This window comes from Phoxinus phoxinus, assembly GCF_949152265.1.
Source record: "Phoxinus phoxinus genome assembly, chromosome: 3".
Classification (NCBI taxonomy): domain Eukaryota; kingdom Metazoa; phylum Chordata; class Actinopteri; order Cypriniformes; family Leuciscidae; genus Phoxinus; species Phoxinus phoxinus.
In genome coordinates this window covers 30,883,359-30,902,420 of record NC_136878.1, presented here as the reverse complement: position 1 = coordinate 30,902,420, position 19,062 = coordinate 30,883,359, and the positions used below count along the sequence as shown (strand labels likewise).

The window sequence follows — 19,062 nt, the reverse complement described above, 5'->3', positions numbered from 1 at the left end:
CAAATAGGTGTTATGCGCAACAAACTTCTGTATTCTGTAAAAACAAGTCGCATCGCTTCCGGTTCAGGTCTTTCATATGTGCTTCGTTAAACATAGGAGCGAGCAAAGATGAGCATAACGAATGTCCCTCCATATGCAGATTGATATCTAATAATCGATAAAATGGCAACAATAAAAAGAACTAGCTAGGTTAGCTGATGACCTTAAAAGTTTGTATATCGCTGTCAGTTCGTACAGCTGTTATCACTTTCTAAGACAAGCGGATTCGATGAGACCTGTGTTCCTGTTTGTTCATGTGACTTTTGTCATACAGGTGAAAAATTTTCCCTTGTAGATTTTTCATTGATCATGTGAATTTACTGTGATGAGTGATGACCAACAGATAGACTTCTACTGTATGCGAGTCAAGCTTCATATATCGCTACACTATTCACAATGGACCTTTTTTTGCCCCAACATATCGTTGAAATTGAACTAATATGACCACACCTCAACTTACCAGATGCAGGTTTTTGTTTTTCTATTTTTATAGTATAGGTTTAGTATTTACAGTAGACATTTAGAGTCAGCGTGCATATAATATATCCAGAAAACTAGACAGAATATTTTTTCGTAAAAAATATACAAATTAAATTAATTCCCCCACTCAGTCTCCCTGTTTTCAACAGAGGTGTAAATAACATATTGTTTGGTTTTTACCAAACAGTGCTTTTTTTAATTTAGTGTGGCTCTAATGATGTGGTTTGGTCACCGGAAGAGAGCATAATAGTGCAGTGATGATGAAAACAGTAATTGACCATCATTTGGGTAGACACTATATTACATTTTACACGGTTGAAAATGAGGCTGTGAGGGATAGAATTGCAGTTAATATAAATGATATAAAGGTCCTAATCGCATGTATTTTTCAAAATTCTCTTTCAAATCTGTTTTATGTCAGCTAAATTGAATTAAACAGTACAACCCATTGAACACACTGTACTTTTATCTCTCATAGTCTTCCTTTAAATCCTGTCAAAAATTAAACTAGATGCTACCCTGACTAAGGGTTTTTATGCTTTTCACTGTCTTCAGACAGTGGTTGAGCAAAATTAATATCACATGACGTTCTTTGAAATAGAACTGTTGTTCTGATGCATTCATTTGACCGAAGAGGAGATGTCCTTGGATTCCTAACATTCTTTACCTTACCAATGCTTTCTATAGAACAACTGTAACGAGGCTTTAGACTTTATCCATCTTTTTAAGCATCACTGATCATCACTGGTGAATACATGGATAATTGGCATTCTAGTATTTTGATAGCATATTTGTTCCTCAACAGGACAGGGCAGAATAAATGGACCTCAGTACATTATTTTAGTTTAGTTTGTACATTGTTTATTTGTTTTACTTTAATACTGTCGATTTAACATTCAATTAGAAATATAAATGATATAATTATACATACATCACATATTTTTTGGGTATTAAAGGGATACTTCACCCAAAATTGAAAACTCTGTCATCATTCTGTCATCTCAGACTAAATCCAGAAGAACTTTGCCAACGTCTCAAAGATGCTTGAAGAAACCGACCTCCAAAGCTGCAGTAATGCGAAAAGTTTTAGACACTTGTGTAAAAATGCTGTAAAGTGAGGATGCTTGAAGAAATAATGTCATAAACAAATTTTATATCAATTAACTTCTTTTAATTAGATCAAATCAATATTTTAGTTTAAAACCGTTTTTGTCCTAGGTACACTTGCACATAGCTTTTACAGGTCGGTTTCTCAAGCATCTTGGAGACGTTACTGCAGTTCTTCTGGATTTAGTCTGTCTCAGTTTCTTCATGTAATCACAGACGAACTCAGTGATGGTAAAATCAGATCTCCGTGTGGATCATACCAGCTGTTGTCAGACTCCTTGTCCACACAAGAATCTCACTGGATTATTACAATTAATGGCAAAAGCAATGCTTGGAAATGTAAACTGATATTTCCTACTGACACACTATAGCAAAAGATAGCCTATAAATAACTGGCTTAAAACTATTTTTGGGGGGTAAAAAATACTAATGTGCCTAGCTATATATTAACTGTATAAATAACTCTCTAGATATATAGCTCAACAGCTCAACTGTTTTCAATATTTATAATAATAATACATTTATATTTAATTATTTAACACTTTTTTGCCCAAAGCGACTTACAAATCAGGGGGACAATAGAAGCAGTTAAACAAACAAAAGAGGAACAATATGTACGAGCTGTGACAAGTCCCCGTTAATCTAGCACAGGCTTTTTTTCAAAACATTCAAAACATCAAAACATTTATTAAGCATCAAATTAGCATATTAGAATGATGTGAAAGTTTAAAATTACATTTCAAAATATATCACAATAGAAAACAGTTAAATGCAAGTTGTAATATTTCACAATACTACTGTATTTTCGATCAAAGTAACGTAGCCTTGGTGAACATAAGGGACTTTGTTTTTTCAAAAACAAACAACAACAATAATTTTAAAAAAAATTATAATCCAAACATTTGAACATTGACATGACCTTAATTGATGTATTTTCTGTTGTTTAAGGGATTTCCCAGCATCTGAGGGATCCTCTTTATGTCTGTTTGAGCTACTGGTATCTGGACCCTGTTATAATCCGGCTCTACTTCTGCAGAATATCCTTCACAAGGACTGCTTGCTGCTACAGATCATCATCTCATACTCATGTAAGACTCTTAATCCCTTGGCACACTTATTGTTGAACTCTGCATGTACCCTTCCCAATGATGCTGTTTTTTTTTCTTACTCTTGCTTCAATAAAGCATCCTGAAAGTTGGCAAAATATCACACCATAGTTGGCATACAAGGTGACACTCTTTGAAGCACATGGACGCTTTCATTGGTTTCCACAAATGAATTAAGTACAGTTTATTGGTGGAAAGTCTGATTAGCTGTAAGGATGGCCCAGTGACCTTGCTGCTCTTAATAGCCTGCACCTGTTTTTAATGGGTCTTTATTTCGCACACATCTTCTTATTTTAAATAGGCTGTTGTGTGCACTTGTGAGCTGATCACGACGATAACATCGCTCGAGTCGCCCAACACCTGCGCAGTGGAACCATGCCGAGTCCTTTCATTCTTGCAAAATAAGCCATAGAAATCGTTAATTGCTAGTCTAACATTTGAAGTTACGCTCTGTTGAATTTGCTAACAAGTAAATGCTAGCTGAGGTCTTAAAAGGCTCGTCTCATTCAGCCACGTTTTATACTACGCTAGTTTGCGAAGTAAGGCAGATCCACCCGGTTTTTAAACAATCTCACGCTCTTCTCAGCCTCATCAGATTTGTGTTTCGTCCTCCGGCACATCGGGAGATTCATCCGGATTGTTGTGAGAATGTTGTTTTACTCACTCATCATCGCACTCATCAACCTCCTCATCATTTCTGAATCAATAGAGCTCAGTTGTAAACACTCATGTGAGAGCAAAGTGAATGACCTTTAAAGATTTTCCTCTTTCTTCCTTCCACTCTGAAAAGTCTAACCTTTAAAGGCTGTTTTGTGCTTGCACATTAATTCACATTATGGCGGAGCTCATTAATAACCGAGCTCGGCTGAGAGCACGTCTTCCTGCGTGCTCTGGTGTGGGAATCACGTCGCCGTAAATCAACACTGCCTGGCCGCAGCCTGGCTAATTAAGAAGAAACGCGGTGGCTTGGTTGTCTACCGTTTAGAGAAACCTCTTTTAAAGTTCCTCGCTTGAGTCGCTGTCTCTCAGCACAGTTTGGGAGCGCTTAGCGCTAAGCTGTGCTCTAAATAGGAGCTTGTTTGTGGAATTCTTTAAGGGACTGATAGCGATGTCTTGTTCCAATTAAGGGCCTCCAGTGGAAACTCATCTGTGAGGCCCGGTAAATCAACAGGTGTGTTTGTTGGCAACACGTCAAGGTTGCAAAAGGTTTGTTAACGGAGGATAGAATTGGTTTGTGGAATCCCCTCCCCTGAGAAACGCCAGCAGTTCATTTATCACGGTTCATCTGGCGGCTCATAAACGGATGATTGCGAAGAGGCAGCTCTTTAACCTGTCCAGCCCCTTGTGGCCATTCACATAAGTACACTCATTTTGGTAAAATCCCTTAGTCATTTTTGTATGCCTTTTTACTTTTAATGTCCTTTTTGGAAACTGTTTACTGAGGATTTGTGACATGACAGACCTTAAATAGCATTTATCTATTGTCAAAGCTGTTTTCAAACTTTTTTTTGTTTAATGTAGTATCTATTTTAAACTGAATTTTGCTAATTATTGTAATTATTATGCATACACGACTTTTGTAACCTCATTAATTGAGTATGCTCATATTAATGAGAATTCATGGAATAAGTGTACTTTTTGTAGGAAACTTTGAATGCAAAAAGATATTTCAAAACATTCATTCCCTTATACATTAATATACATTTTAACTAGGGCTGTAACGATTAATCGCGATTAATCGAAATCCAAAATAAAAGTTTGTGTTTACATAATATATGTGTGTGTATTGTGTATAATTATTTTGTATATATAAATACACACACATGCATGTATATATTTAATAAAAATGTGTTATTTATATATAAAATAGTTCTATTTATATATAATATAAATCATATAAAAATATATATGCAGTATATAAATGCAAATAATTCTCAAATATATACATGCATGTGTGTGTATTTATATATACAAAATAATTATACACAATACACACACATATACTATGTAAACACAAACTTTTATTTTGGATTTCGATTAATCGTGATTAATCGTTACAGCCCTAATTTTAACCAATAATCTTGTTGTTGCTAAAATAAACATTTGTGTTCTGTGAACGATTAATTATTGCATGTTTTTTCAAAGAGACATAACTTTTTATTTTCAGCTTACTCCTGTCCTCCCACCACCTGTAAGTTCCAGATAGATAAAATCAAGTCATTTTAAATCATTGAGTATGCTTTACTAAAATGTATTTTAGTAAAATGTGTTTTAAATGTGGTCATAAGAACATGCGATACCCATAACTGTGGTCAAAAGTATTGGCAGTGACACGATATTGTGTTGAGCAAAGTTTGCTGCTTGTTGATTCACATTGTTTCTAGATTATTGTGCAGAGTGATCAAATGCATTTTAAATAATTGCAAAAAGCTTAATTGGCCAAAAAAATGATAATTAACTAGCTAACATAATTTCACTAATCATATCATCAGGGCAGCAAAGAATCCGCTTGGCGACACTTCTTACTCCGTGGATCTCAATCCCATAACCTGTGATCAATCATCAAAAGGCAAGTGGACAAGCAAGTCCACAAATTGTGATCATCTCCAAACACTAATAATGCAAGAATGGATCGCCATCGGTCAGGATTTGGCAGAGAAGCTGATATCCAGCAGCACGCCAGAATGAGTTTCAGAGGTTATGAAGAAGGATCAACATTGTAAATATTGACCCTTTGCATATATTAAATGTCAATAAAAGCCTTTAAAACTTATTAAATGCTTATTTTCCAGTATACTGTAGAAACGTGAAAAAATTATCTACAAATACTGAAGCAGCAAAGTTTGCGGAACACAAAAACGGCCACTACCCATAACTTTACAACTACACCACAGCTCTGATTTAAACCGTTTTTTTTTTAGTAGCGAATGGATAATTACAGTGGAAAAGATAGAATGAAACACCAAACAATCTCTCACAAAGTAAGTAAAATGGCATCTATAGCCTCCTGTTTTCCTTGCACATGTAGCAAAACAAAGCGGAGTCGATTCCCATCAGTCCCTTACAGAATTTAGGGTCCCTGTTAAGCAAATCAGCATTAGCTAACCACACGCTCTACTACGACAGGTAATTTAGGCCTGTCATTTCAAAACAGTCCAGCATTTGTCAAAAAAGTGCTAACAGCAGCCTGCTTTTTATCAAAGACACTCATTGAATGCTGCATTGCATTCAATCGCCTATTCAAACGCCTGTCATCGCTAGAGAGCGAGACTGACAGGGGCTGAACCAAAGGCACAACCACCCTGCATCTCTCTACAACCCCACAGGCCTGACAACATTTGGACAAGGGCATTCAGTCTCATCTTGGTGTCGTGGTCTCATCTTTCATGTGTTTGTCCAGACAGTCAATTGGCTTTTGCCTTAAAATGGACCTTTCGCACTGTATTGATTTACAAGACATTAATTTCCCGTGCTAGGCTCAGATGTCTTGCAGTATGTAAGCTCAAAGTTGTCGTATAAGTTGGCATATAAGAGCTGCATGATTAATCGCGATCTCGATGCAAACACTCACTAGATCTTATTCCTAAATTACATTGATCTATTTAACCTTTGACAAAATCTTACCGGAACATTCAAATCTGTGTTGGTGCTGCCGATGACCCAGAGAGAGAAGTTATTATGTATAGGTATGAAACGGCACAGTATCGTTATTCTGTGTTACAAATATTAAAGTAATCACATAAGTAGCTCCTGAGATAAAATTTTATATTTTGGATATAAACACTGATGTCTACGGTAGAGAACAAAATAGAGTAACTTGTATCGATTACATAGTTATGCCACTAGGTAGCGATACGTGACTGTTAAAAATGTATTTATCACTGAATTATTCATTTAAGAGATTTGTTCAAAAACACTGATTCATGAAACAAGCGAAGTATTTTTGAGTGAGTCATGAAAGATTCACTCAACCCGATTTAAAAAAAATAATTCGTTCATATGTGTTCGTTCACTTCGCCAAGTGTCGTCATAAAGGTAAGGTAAGCACTTTCGGAGAGGCTAGCAATAGCAAGCTAGCTTTGAAAGCACAAGATCTTCCAAAACACATGAACGCGCACAGCAGAGTCTGCAAAGCATTAGTAGAGATGGCGTTAAATTACCTCTTGTCTAAAAGCACATGACATTGCACAAATAATGAACGTAAACAACTTACCGACCTCTTACTTGTACCACCTGACTTCTGCAGATTCAGTTTGGCATTGATAGTGTTGCCAGAGAAACGTCACGGGTTGCCATCTCGTAATTCCGGTTAAGATATAGTGTGAACGCAGCATAAACTCGTTGTTTTGGTTCAGGAGGAACTGAGAAAGGTGACTGCTGTTTGTTTGCGGCAATCGATGTCATTGGCTGCATACTAAACCATATATATTCTCGAGTAGGTACTTATTTTGAATAAGAAATGACTTCACGATCGCTGAAAAGTATATTCTATATAGTATGAATGTAATCTGGACCTACCACAGTTGCCATGTTATTATTATCACGTGACCTACCGCGTCAGTTACGTCGCATCACTGCCATTCACAAAACCTCTCCCGTGGCCTCATGGGACAGACAGTGTCCATTGTATGCACACTTCAGAATCTTACTGGAAGTAGTAGGTCGTCTGGGTACTTATGTTGACAGGCAGGTAGGACATCGTATCAAATGCAATGATTGGACACACATTTTTTGGTCCTGAGACTTTCACAGAAGATATATGTACATGTTTTAATATTTAGACCGCTTTTTTTTACTGATTGCTATCAGGATGTGAAGAGATTTTCAATCAATTTTGATAATTTTTTTTGCCTACCCTACCTGTAATTAAACATTGTTAAACACTGCAGTAATTCATATTTTGTCAGAACCTCTTGTACTTTGTTTAGGTGTCTGTTCGGAATCATGAGAGTATCATGATTTAAAAAAAAAAAAAAAAGATTCACAATTTATTCAGAATTGTGCAACTCTTCTGTATACAGTATAAACCATTCAAAAGTTTGGGGTCAGTAAGATTTAATTTTAGGTTTAAAGAATGTAATACTTTTATTCAGAAAGGATGCACTAAATTAATTTAAAAAAGTGACTGTGAAGACAAAAATCTTTCAAATAGATGCTGTTCTTTTTTTACTTTATGTTTATCAAAGAATCCTGATTTTTTTATTATGGTTTACACCAAAAATATTAAGCAACCAGATGATAATAATAATCTTTTATTTATATATATATATATATATATATTTTTTTTTTTTTTTTTTTTTTTTTTTTTTTACTTTAACACCAAATCAAAATATTAGAGTGATTTCTGAAGGATCATGTGACACATGTGGCTTCTTAAAATTCAGCTTTGCCATCACAGGAATAAATTACATTTTATAAAATAGTTATTTTAAAGTGTGTTAATAATTCACAATATTACTGTTTTCACTAAGTTATTGATGAGCATACAAGACTTCTCTCAATATCAGTACCGAAGGTGCCTACCCCAAACTTTTGAAGGGTTGTGCATATGCTTTGTTTTCTTTATTTAAAAAAAGAAAGAACAGGAGAAAGAAAGGCATCACCTGACAGAGCCAAAAATGGTCCTGTCAAAAATCCTGGAAGTCTCTCCAACCGGCCCCTGGCCATTCTTATTGTTAAGCCATGCTATTTTTAGCATTGTGGTTCTTTTTTATTTTCGACATAATTTAAAATAACCATTGAAATGTGCTTTCAGGTCTCTGTGTGGACAGAGGAATAGAGGTGTCCCCTGATACTCAGACAGCAGCTGCAGAATTTTTAGAAGCTGTTTTTGCCACCCTGTCCTCCCTAAACTACGTCCCCAGGGCTTTAAGTCGAGCGCTAGAGGGATACCTGGACCGGAGACACCTTTGGGAGCACTTTTACAACTTAACAGGTGCAGAATTTGCCATGCTCATGCCCTACATTTGTTTAGACTTCAAAAAGACACAATTTTAGTCAGATGTGGCTATTTAGTCACAGTCCAGTTGGAAACCACTATCACCATGTGCCCCCACTGTGTCCTCTAATTGCCTGAATATCAGATCTGACCAGCTGGAAGCCCATCATTAAATCAAAGCCATAATTAAACCTTTAGCTGTCTCTTTGATTGCTTATTTGTTTACATTTCTTCCTTCTCCTTTTTCCTCTCTGTAAAAGCCACAGCATGAACATTTTCTGTTGTGTTAATGGTTGCCGTATTGATTTTGCATATTGACATAGAAACTGCAATTATCACCTGACACCTTTTGATTCAGGGGGTTTAATCCAAGCTGAAGAGCTCATGTTTTTTTTTTTTTCTGTTTTATTACATGTTAGTGGTAATTATGGTTTCACAAATTAGACAAATGACAGAGGAGGGAGCAGGAGAGTGTGTGTTGTATGCCGTTGTACTGTTGTATGTCCATTCATACTTAAGTATAATATAATAATAATAAGTATTGATAATCTTATGAAGCTTGCTTAGCACCTTGATTGTGCCATTTACAAGAGCTGTTTGAGCTGGTCAGGAAAATGATCGTTATTACAATTTTTTAGTTGATTCTTCTACCTCTACTTTTTGCAACTGTGGACAAAAATTTTAAAAGGAACTCTGAAATTGAACCCACTTTTAAAATGTATTATTTTAGTTTACTAAAAGCAATAATTCTGACATTTTGCTTGCCATTGTTTCTCTAGAAAATGTCCATGAAATGTCCATGGCATAATGTCAACAAAATGAGGCAATATATATCAAATTATTGTTAAACAGCGGTTTATTTTTATTTGGCTATGTTTCAATTATTAGTAATGAATGAATGAATGAATATATGAATGAATATATGAATGAATATGAATGAATATGAAGGAATATATGAACGAATATATGAACGAATGAATGAATGAATGAATGAATGAATGAATGCATGCATGAATGACTGAATGAATGAATGAATGAATGAATGAATGAATGAATGACTGACTGAATGAATGAATGAATGAATGAATAAAATTGTATAATAATAATAAATAATTTATATTTCATATTCATATCTGTCAGGGACAAGAGTAGTATTTTAAATAGTTGCAAAAAATATGTATTTCTAATGCGTTTTATTGTGACTTTAACATAATAATAATAATATAACACAACGGAAATTGATCATTACAAAAAATAATAATAGAACAAATAAAAAGATTATAACAGAAGAATAATAAAACAAAATGAAACAACTGGAATCTATTAGCTTTAATAAAGAGTGCCCATAAATGAAGACACCAATATTGTTAATAAATTATGTCCCGCTTCTTCTCTGAGGTAGTGTCCTGTGCTGTGACCAAATATAATATTGCTACTCAGTATAAAATATATATATATATATATTTCTCAGTGGCACTGTCTAATGATTTTACTTAATAATTTTGGATGAAATTATTAAGTCTCAATAACTTTTCATTAATAATTATTCTTTTTCTTCCAGACTCCAGTAAAGATGAGCCAGCCTTGTTTAAATACATCAGGTCCATTGTTTGTAAATCCACTAACAAAGTCCTGAGCCACCTGGTCAGCATGATGCAGGAAAATAAAGACCAGTCTGGACCCCTGGTTCGACAACACCTACCCGAAAATGTCCTGAGCAAAATCCCAAAAGAGTGGAACTACATTCCACAAGATCCCAAGCTGAATGAAACCAACAAGAGTATGTAAAGCTTTCTCCATCCATCCACCCACCCACCCACACATCCATCCACCCACCCACCCACCGATCCACCCACCCAACCACCGATCCATCCATCCACCCACCCACCCACACATCCATCCACCCACCCACCCACACATCCATCCACCCACCCACCCACACATCCATCCACCCACCCATCGATCCACCCACCCAACCACACATCGATCCACCCACCCACCCACACATCCATCCACCCACCCACCAATCCACCCACCCAACCACACATCCATCCACACACCCACCCACACATCCATACACCCACCCACCCACACATCCATCCACCCACCCACCCACCCACACATCCATCCACCCACCCACCCACACACCCACCCAACCACACATCCATCCACCCACCCACCCACACATCCATCCACCCACCCACCCACACATCCATCCACCCACCCACCCACACATCCATCCACCCACCCACCGAACCACCCACCCACCCACACATCCATCCACCCACCCACCCACCGAACCACCCACCCACCCACACATCCATCCACACACCCACCCATCCACCCACACATCCACCCACACATCCATCCACCCACCCACCGACCGATCCACCCACCAAACCACACATCCATCCACCCACCCACCCACACATCCATCCACCCACCCACCCACACATCCATCCACCCACCCACCGAACCATCCATCCACCCACCCACCGAACCACCCACCCACCCACACATCCATCCACACACCCACCCATCCACCCACACATCCACCCACACATCCATCCACCCACCCACCGATCCACCCACCCAACCACACATCCACCCACCCACACATGCATCCACCCACCCACCGAAACACCCACCCACCCACACATCCATCCACCCACACATCCATCTACCCACCCACACATCCATCTACCCACCCACACATCCATCTACCCACCCACACATCCATCCAGCCATCCATCCATCCACCCACCCACCCACCCATCCATCCACCCACCCACCCACCCACCCATCCATCCATCCATCCATCCATTATATATTTTTTTTAACCACTAAACATATCTATTGTAAATGGTTCAGCCTTATTTAAGAAGAAAAATAAATCAAACTAACTCTTTCTACATTCTTTCTTTCTTCCAATCAGGCAGCATGAATCTATCTATCCAAGCCCTCTCTTTTATTTTCACCCACCTTCCGTCAACCATAGCGTCCCTTCCACTGCCTGTGCGCTTCCTGTTCACCGTGGCTGAGAAGAGGCTTTCCCAGCATGCCAGACAGCTGAGGTCCACCGGCCTGCTCCTCTGGGTCTTACTGGTCTGCCTCTGTCAGGATCTAGAAAGCGGGGACACCCTGGAGCTTCTGTCTGGCCTGCCCCTGGAGAGATGGGCCAAGGATAGGCTGAGTCTGCTATCAGAATGTCTGCAGGTCAGCCTGGGCCAGCAGAAGGGCGTTCCCAAGCCTCTAGTCCATAAGGTGCTCCAGTGCCTGGAAGAGAAGAAGCCCAAATGGACCTCCATGCAGCTGCAGAAGGCACGGAAGCTTTGCTGCGAGAGGTGAGTTTTTATTTTATTTTATGAGCCCGATGGAATATACTGCCAATTAAACCCAAGATTTTAAGCCCATAAGTGCAAATTCATAATTGAGCTTATCCATATGAAAGATGATTTTAATGTGTTTAACCAATTATCTAATCTAACATTATCTTCATTGTCTAGCTGCTGCCGTTTGATATTTTGATGTCATTTTAAATACTTCAATCTCGCCTAATCATTCATTTTTTAGAAATTAACTTCACCCTTCATCCTTTGGCAACATAATTATGTATTGTTTTCTGTGTTTTCTTTTCCTTGCCTGTAGCTCTTCGTTTCAAGCTTTTTGATATGTGTACTTCAAAATGGGTTTGATGTCACCCACAGGGTTTGAGTGCAGAAATCTGACTTGAACCACTAAAGAAAGTGTTGCAATCCTTGAATCATGTACTTAAAATCATCTTAGTTGTTTCTCAAATAGCGCACTATACTACTATATACTGTGCTCTCTATGCACTCATACACTCTGCACTCACTGTATACACTACACGGTTGAGTACATAGTGTATAAACTTTATAAAGTTATTTAGTCATTTAACATTGTAGTCTGATAGCCTCTCCCTCCGCTGCGTAATTAAATCTTCGACAGTTGAGCGCATGAAGTGTCAAACATTCCACACTTCTTTCCCCCCCCCCCGGTTAATTAAGTGCACCACCCGGGTATTTAATGTGCACTTTCTCTATTTGGAATGTTCAGTGTGAACGCACTACTCACACTATTTATACTGCATTATATAACGGCATATAATAGTGCGTAAGGGCGCACATTGGGACGGACCTCATTTTGCATTTGTGAATTATTGAGCCCTAAGGATAAAGATGGACATGTACTTTAAATCATCTTATGGCAGATAATGTGTATCTTAAGTCAGGGGTTTAAAACGTTTTAATGCCGCATACCCGAAAATATGCTATACCCTTCTGATGGACTTCTAAATTATAAAGGCAGCTATACTTTTCATGTATAAACCTGTGACACTCTTTCTTTCTTTCTTTCTTTCTTTCTTTCTTTCTTTCTTTCTTTCTTTCTTTCTTTCTTTCTTTCTTTCTTTCTTTCTTTCTTTCTTTCTTTCTTTCTTTCTTTCTTTCTTTCTTTCTTTCTTTCTTTCTTTCTTTCTTTGAAAACCCCTGCCTTAAATAATGATCCTTACTAATCATTTCTTTAAACTATTGATTTTTGAGCACTTTTGAAAAGTGGCCAATCCTTCATGCTATTTTTCACAGTTGGCAAAAAAAAAAAAGAAAGAAAAGTTTTACCGTATATTCCAAGTCATGTCCAGAACAAAAGCTCAGAGTTAATTAGCCTTATTGAAAATGATTTAGCGTCATAACAGAGCTAGAAAAAAAATATATATATATCAAACTTTGAGTGTTCCGAGAAACGCTGATCCCAATGACAGGAAAAACAAAACAAAAAAATTGAGTGAGGGCAAAAAAGAAAGAAAGGGCGATAGCAAAAAGGAAGAGTGATTATGTATCGCCTGTCTTAGACAGTCAGTGGAACCATTACTATTCATTAAAATAACCTTCACTTTCAGGCACTGCCTCCGGTGTAAACAATCAGCGTACAGTGTGTCGGCGGAAAGCGGGTTTTCTGAAAAACACCCACACCCCAGCTTGTCAACACACACACACACAAATGCATACACACACCTCCCTCATCTCTTGTCTTTGCAAAGTAATTTGTAGAGGAGAAGATGATTGTTCTCCATCACGGTGACCCTGGCAGGCTTTGACGGCATGCATGCACAGATGAAGATGAATGCAGTGGATTCCATGGGCGGAGGGGGTGTTCTGCTTCTTTCGGGGCACATTGGTCCTAATGACGTGATTGATAGCTTGTCCCGGATCCGACGGGCCTCTCATTAATCAAGCCGCTGACTGGATCCAATCATTTGCTTCACCTGCACACTGATGGACAGGGAAGGATACAGGCACAGGTGCTGACACCCCGTTCACCGGCTGGGCTGCCCACGGCCTCGCCGCTTTTCTCGGTGTCATTGAAGCTAAAGGCCTGCCTGACAGGCGACACTTTCCTTGTCACTTTGTGATTGAAAAATAAAAAAAAGGAAGGAAGAAGGAATGAGGGGAAACAATGACAGGGGGTGTATCGGATGGGAAGTGTGGCGAGGGTGATGAGGCATGTTGGATAGAGAGGAAGGGCACGAGAATGGGTGCGTTGAGGGGACCTTGAGGTTACAGCAAGCAGCACTGTCTCTCTGACTCTTGAGGTATTCTTTGTGGCACTCTCTTTTCTACATTTTTGTCAAAAGGAACTTCATGTAAAAAAAAAAAGGTGGCAAATCATGTGATAAAACTGTTTTGCCGCAACTGGCAACATGCAGCTCTTGGCTTTTTGCACTGAACATGTGTGAATCTTTGTGTGGAACACAACAATGCCCACTTTAGCTCAATGCTAACGAATATTGGCAACAGCTCTTATTTGGATATTTTTGATTCCATTACAAAAATATCACGAAAGCTACAGTTAATGTCATTTGATTGTTTTGAACAAAATATTTTTTTTTGCTAAAGAATGGCATTTGTGAAGAAATAAATTCAATAAATGTATTTATTCAGTGTAATTTTGCACACTTCTGTTGCTAGCAGTCTGCATAAAATATGATATTAGCTATATATTTTGTAAAATATTTCTGGACCAGGATGACATGGTATCCACCAGAGTTTTAGATGTGTGAACCTTACCATAAAAGTATGTTTGTGAGAAAATTACTGATTTATCTCTTTCCAATTTGAACATTTTAATATTAATTGAACATTTTGTATAATTATACTAGTAGCCCAAAAAGTAAGGAGTGTCGCTAGCAATGGCAAGGTCGTGGGTTCGATTCTCAGGGCAAGCAAGAACTGATCAAATGTGTTCTTTGAATGTAATGTAAGTCGCTTTGAATAAAAGCGTCTGCCAAAATGAATAAATGTAGTATTTACACTATTTTAAAAACGACTTAAAAAACTATAATAATTAAAATCTCCCATAGCAAACGAACCGGAATCTTGCGGTTACCATGTAAAACTGCTTTTAGAAGGGTTTAAATTGAGTAATATAATAACCATTTCCCATTTATTTCATGTTACCCCCCCCCCCCCCCCTCTCTCTCTCTTCTTTATGTGTTCCTCCATCAGTGTGTTGGAGCGTGTGGAGAGCGGCCCGGCGCAGGATAGAGGTGGGCCCGCGGAACTGACTGAGCATAAAATAAGGCAGTTGCTGCTGGAGCTGTGCCATAGAGCAGGTGGCAGCCAGCACCTCCGGCAAATCCATCACAGCATCCAGCTCAATGAGGTAGCGAATTGCTGTTTTTCACCAAGCAATTAGGTGGCTGTTAGCCTGAGGCAGACAGTGTGACCTGAAGCTGAGGGGAACGCCTGTGCAGAGACACAACTGCATCCAGATGTTGCTGCGGGCCCTCTCGTAACAGCCTTGACCTGATTGAAAAAGAAAAAAAAATCGATTGGAGAATAACAACTTAAACAACAGAAATAACATAAATTAAACGAGAAGATTCATGAATTAGTCAAAGTCTTTCTCTACACTTAAACTACAGCTCTATACCCAATGCCCCATTGCTCTACTTAACAATAAGAACACATCTTGGGAAATTAGTACAACTCTCACTTAAGTCTAATCTTGAGGACGATTCTTTGTGCCACATCTATACATATCTTTGTCCTCTTCCAATGTCCTGTTTTCAAATCCTATTCCTAGATAGACTGATTAATTTCTACCATTGTCGGCCAATTACTTGGGGAATAGAGAGAAAAGGAAATGTCCATTATGTCCAAAATTGGGTATGTAATAATTGTTGAAATGTACTAATTTGTCCGGCGATGTGTTTAAGAATTCTGTAGAGACTCACTGTTAATTTGACCACTTTAATAGTGATTAGTTTTGCTTAGTGCCGTCTAATAATAAGATGTGTCCAGGTTTCTGTTCGTTTCTCCAGTCTGGACTGGAGTGCATTGACGATGAGCCTTTACGTTGTGTTTCTTCATTTTATTGTGTAGGATTTTCTGAGGTCCGTCCTATCGCCTCATTCAAAGAGAGATGCACTTCTGGACTCCCCTTTGGGAACTGTCGTGTTCTCCTCTGAAGCGAGCAACTGTACATCCCAGTTTAACCCCTTCACCGAGTGCAATTCTAACAAGCTCGATCAGGTTGGTTCTTGTTATTACTTTAGTCGCTCATCCTTCAACTCGAGGTGCTTGCGAACACTTGTTGTTTACATAACTATTTACAGCAGTTCATTAATGGCGTGAACTACTTCTCCTCTTCTTCTCTTTCACGCTCGAGCGAGTGTAACTTTCCGTCAAGGCCACCAGGCAAGGTGAATATAAGAGGGAGACTGAGAGACTTTAAACTGCTTCTCTGGAATGAACTCGACAATTCTCCATAGGTTGCTCTGTCCCTAAGCTATATTTTAGTGTGAAGGGAAGACACAAAGCAAAACATTAAAAAAGGTTAACCAAAAGAGCAGAGAATTTGAAAACACTTGAAAGGTGAACTCTTCAAGTGTGATGTGGCTTTGAACAAGGGGTGGGGGAAAAAAAAGCATCCCTTGCGTGTTGAAGACGGTGTAGGTTGAAGGTTTAATTACAAGAGCCGTGGTCCTCTTTTGGCTTTCTCTTAAAGGTAGGATAAAGTTTTCTCTGCTCATGTCATGAGACTTTTTGTAACGTCTTTGAAGCCGGAAAGTCTTGCAACCTTCTTTTTTTAGGGGAACTTTTTCCTTTCATTATCTTATTTGGCTTGGAGTTTTACGTCGGTTAAAATGCGAGTTCTTTCCCTTTCGTTCAGCTCTAGCTGCGGCGCTCTTAATCCCTTTTGTTTTCTCCTTATCGCTCGCGCTCGCATTGCTTTGCATAAAACACCTTATTAAGGGGATGATTAAAAAGCCTCCTCGCCTTCAGGTGGCTGCGCTGTTTGTCAAATCAAATGGAGGCAGAAAAAACAAATGCCGATCCATCAATCAGCCGGTCGGAGAATAGGAGGGGCTGGCACGCTCCTGTCCTTTTGTCAATAAATAAAAAAATAAAAAAACTCGGCTTCAAGTTAAGAGTGACGTTCTGGCCATCAGAGCAATCGGATTTCATTTGGCTCCCTAACAAAGGGACGGTCCACTTTGGGTGAGGGAAACCTTGGGCTGCTTGCCACGAACAACGGCGAGAAGAATAACGACTCCTCTTGCAAAATTGATTTATCTTTTTATAAATGATGGTACATCCCTCCCCAAATGGATTTATAAATTAATTGCTGTCTTATTGGAATAAAAACCTTCTTGTGCAGACATGATAGATAGATCGTGTTTGGGGCGGCCTTGTTCGGAACCCCCTCCTCTTTGGTTAGTCCAGCCCAGCTGGAGCAGTAATTTACTGATCATATTAACTCTGATTAATAACGAACAATACTCGCTGCTCATTTATCAACAGGCTGCTATGGGTGAGAGGGAGTGGGATTGGGCCCAACTGCTGCCAGCCTATCAGAGCACGAGTCAGGTGACCTTCACGACGCTGCTCGCTAACAGGTAATGGCTGCTGCTCTCGTTTGCGCACAGTCGCCCCCTCCTTTCGCTTACACACTGTTGAAGTGCTGCCTGTCATGTCCCACCGTGTACTGCCGTAATGAATGTGAATATTGTGTGGAGAGGATAGAGGGATCCTGCGACCGTTTGAATGTGCACGCTTGTCTGTGTGTGTCAGCTTCTAAAAGCATTATGGTTGGCCTGCGGACATCTCATCTGACCTATCTTTTTTTACGTTTAAATGCTCCCGTCTCTATATGAGTTGTCGATTTCTTTCAAGATTTGAATTCCCAGCATGCAAAGTTTAGTAAAGAAAGTGCCTTTCCATTGAGAGCTTGCTAAAGAGAAAAGTATAGCTGAGCTCACTGTGTGGAGAAAACGAAGCGTCTGCGTTTTTTGGAATTGAGTGGAAATCACAATCTGACGTGTCAGACTGTGTCAAAAGATTGTCAGGTTTTACTGAGGGATCGGGTGTGGTTGAGCCTTAGTTTAAGGGGCTTTTTACATGACACCGCTTTCAACTAAAAACGTAAAACTTTTTATGCGTTTTGGCCGTTTATATACACGACAACGGCGTTTTGTGTGTCTGAAAACGCAAACTTTTGAAAACGGGTTTTCAAAGTGCACGTTTTTGAAACCGGTCTCCGTGTAAATAACAAAAAAATGCTAATCTGTGAAAACGATGACGTCTTGCACATGCGTATACGTGTTCAATCTATAGTGTTTCATCGCCATCTAATGGCCTGGCAGCAGAATACAGGGTTTTTAGTCGTTTTCACGGATCCGTGTGAATGGGGATCGGTTTGACAATGGTGTCGTCTGTACGCGGAAAACTCAAAGGAACAACTTCTCCGTTTTAAGCATATCGCTAATGTGTAACGAACCATAAATGTGATACAAGTATTCCGGTTTAAAGGGATATTTTAAACCAGAGCCAGAGTTTGATCCATTTGCTCCAAATGATCAGTGAGCTTAGTGTTAGTTTGACAGCTTGACAAAAGAAACTACAGTAAAGTAAAACAAGATTTTTTTCAACAGATCAAAATATCAAATCTTAAGCAATATTTTTAGTCTATTCTTTTTTCAGGAAAGCGTGGAAGAATGCACATTTATTTTAGGTCCTATTTTCTGGTCAATATTTCTTTAAAGATTTTCACTGTTTTAATCAAATTTATGTTATTTTACTAAATGGTTCTGACAAGTTCTGACGGTGCGACACATTTAGGTTACACTTTATTTTAAGGTGTCCATGTTACAGTGTAATTATACTTTTAAGTAATGAGTAATATTATTTAACAACATGTACTTACTATAGGGTTAGGGTTAGGAACAGGGCTTGTTTTAGTTACATGTAAATATGCATGATTTACTGTTATTACTATAATAAGTACATGTAACTTGTAACAAGGACACTGTGAAAAAGTGTTACCCCAATTCCTTTCTTCTTTTTTTTTACTTATTGAGGTTGTAATACT

General features: G+C 38.7%; 1 protein-coding gene across 1 annotated transcript in view; it reads left to right on the top strand.

The window, feature by feature from the left end:
- Positions 1–19,062, top strand: part of kiaa0825 (KIAA0825 ortholog) — a 143,450-nt gene that overhangs the window by 49,166 nt on the left and 75,222 nt on the right. The window contains exons 13-19 of the mRNA XM_079606562.1: positions 2,575–2,714; positions 8,488–8,667; positions 10,232–10,450; positions 11,606–12,014; positions 15,195–15,351; positions 16,074–16,223; positions 17,496–17,590. Coding sequence (XP_079462688.1) covers positions 2,575–2,714; positions 8,488–8,667; positions 10,232–10,450; positions 11,606–12,014; positions 15,195–15,351; positions 16,074–16,223; positions 17,496–17,590 — 1,350 coding nt within the window. The remainder of the gene's footprint in view (positions 1–2,574; positions 2,715–8,487; positions 8,668–10,231; positions 10,451–11,605; positions 12,015–15,194; positions 15,352–16,073; positions 16,224–17,495; positions 17,591–19,062) is intronic.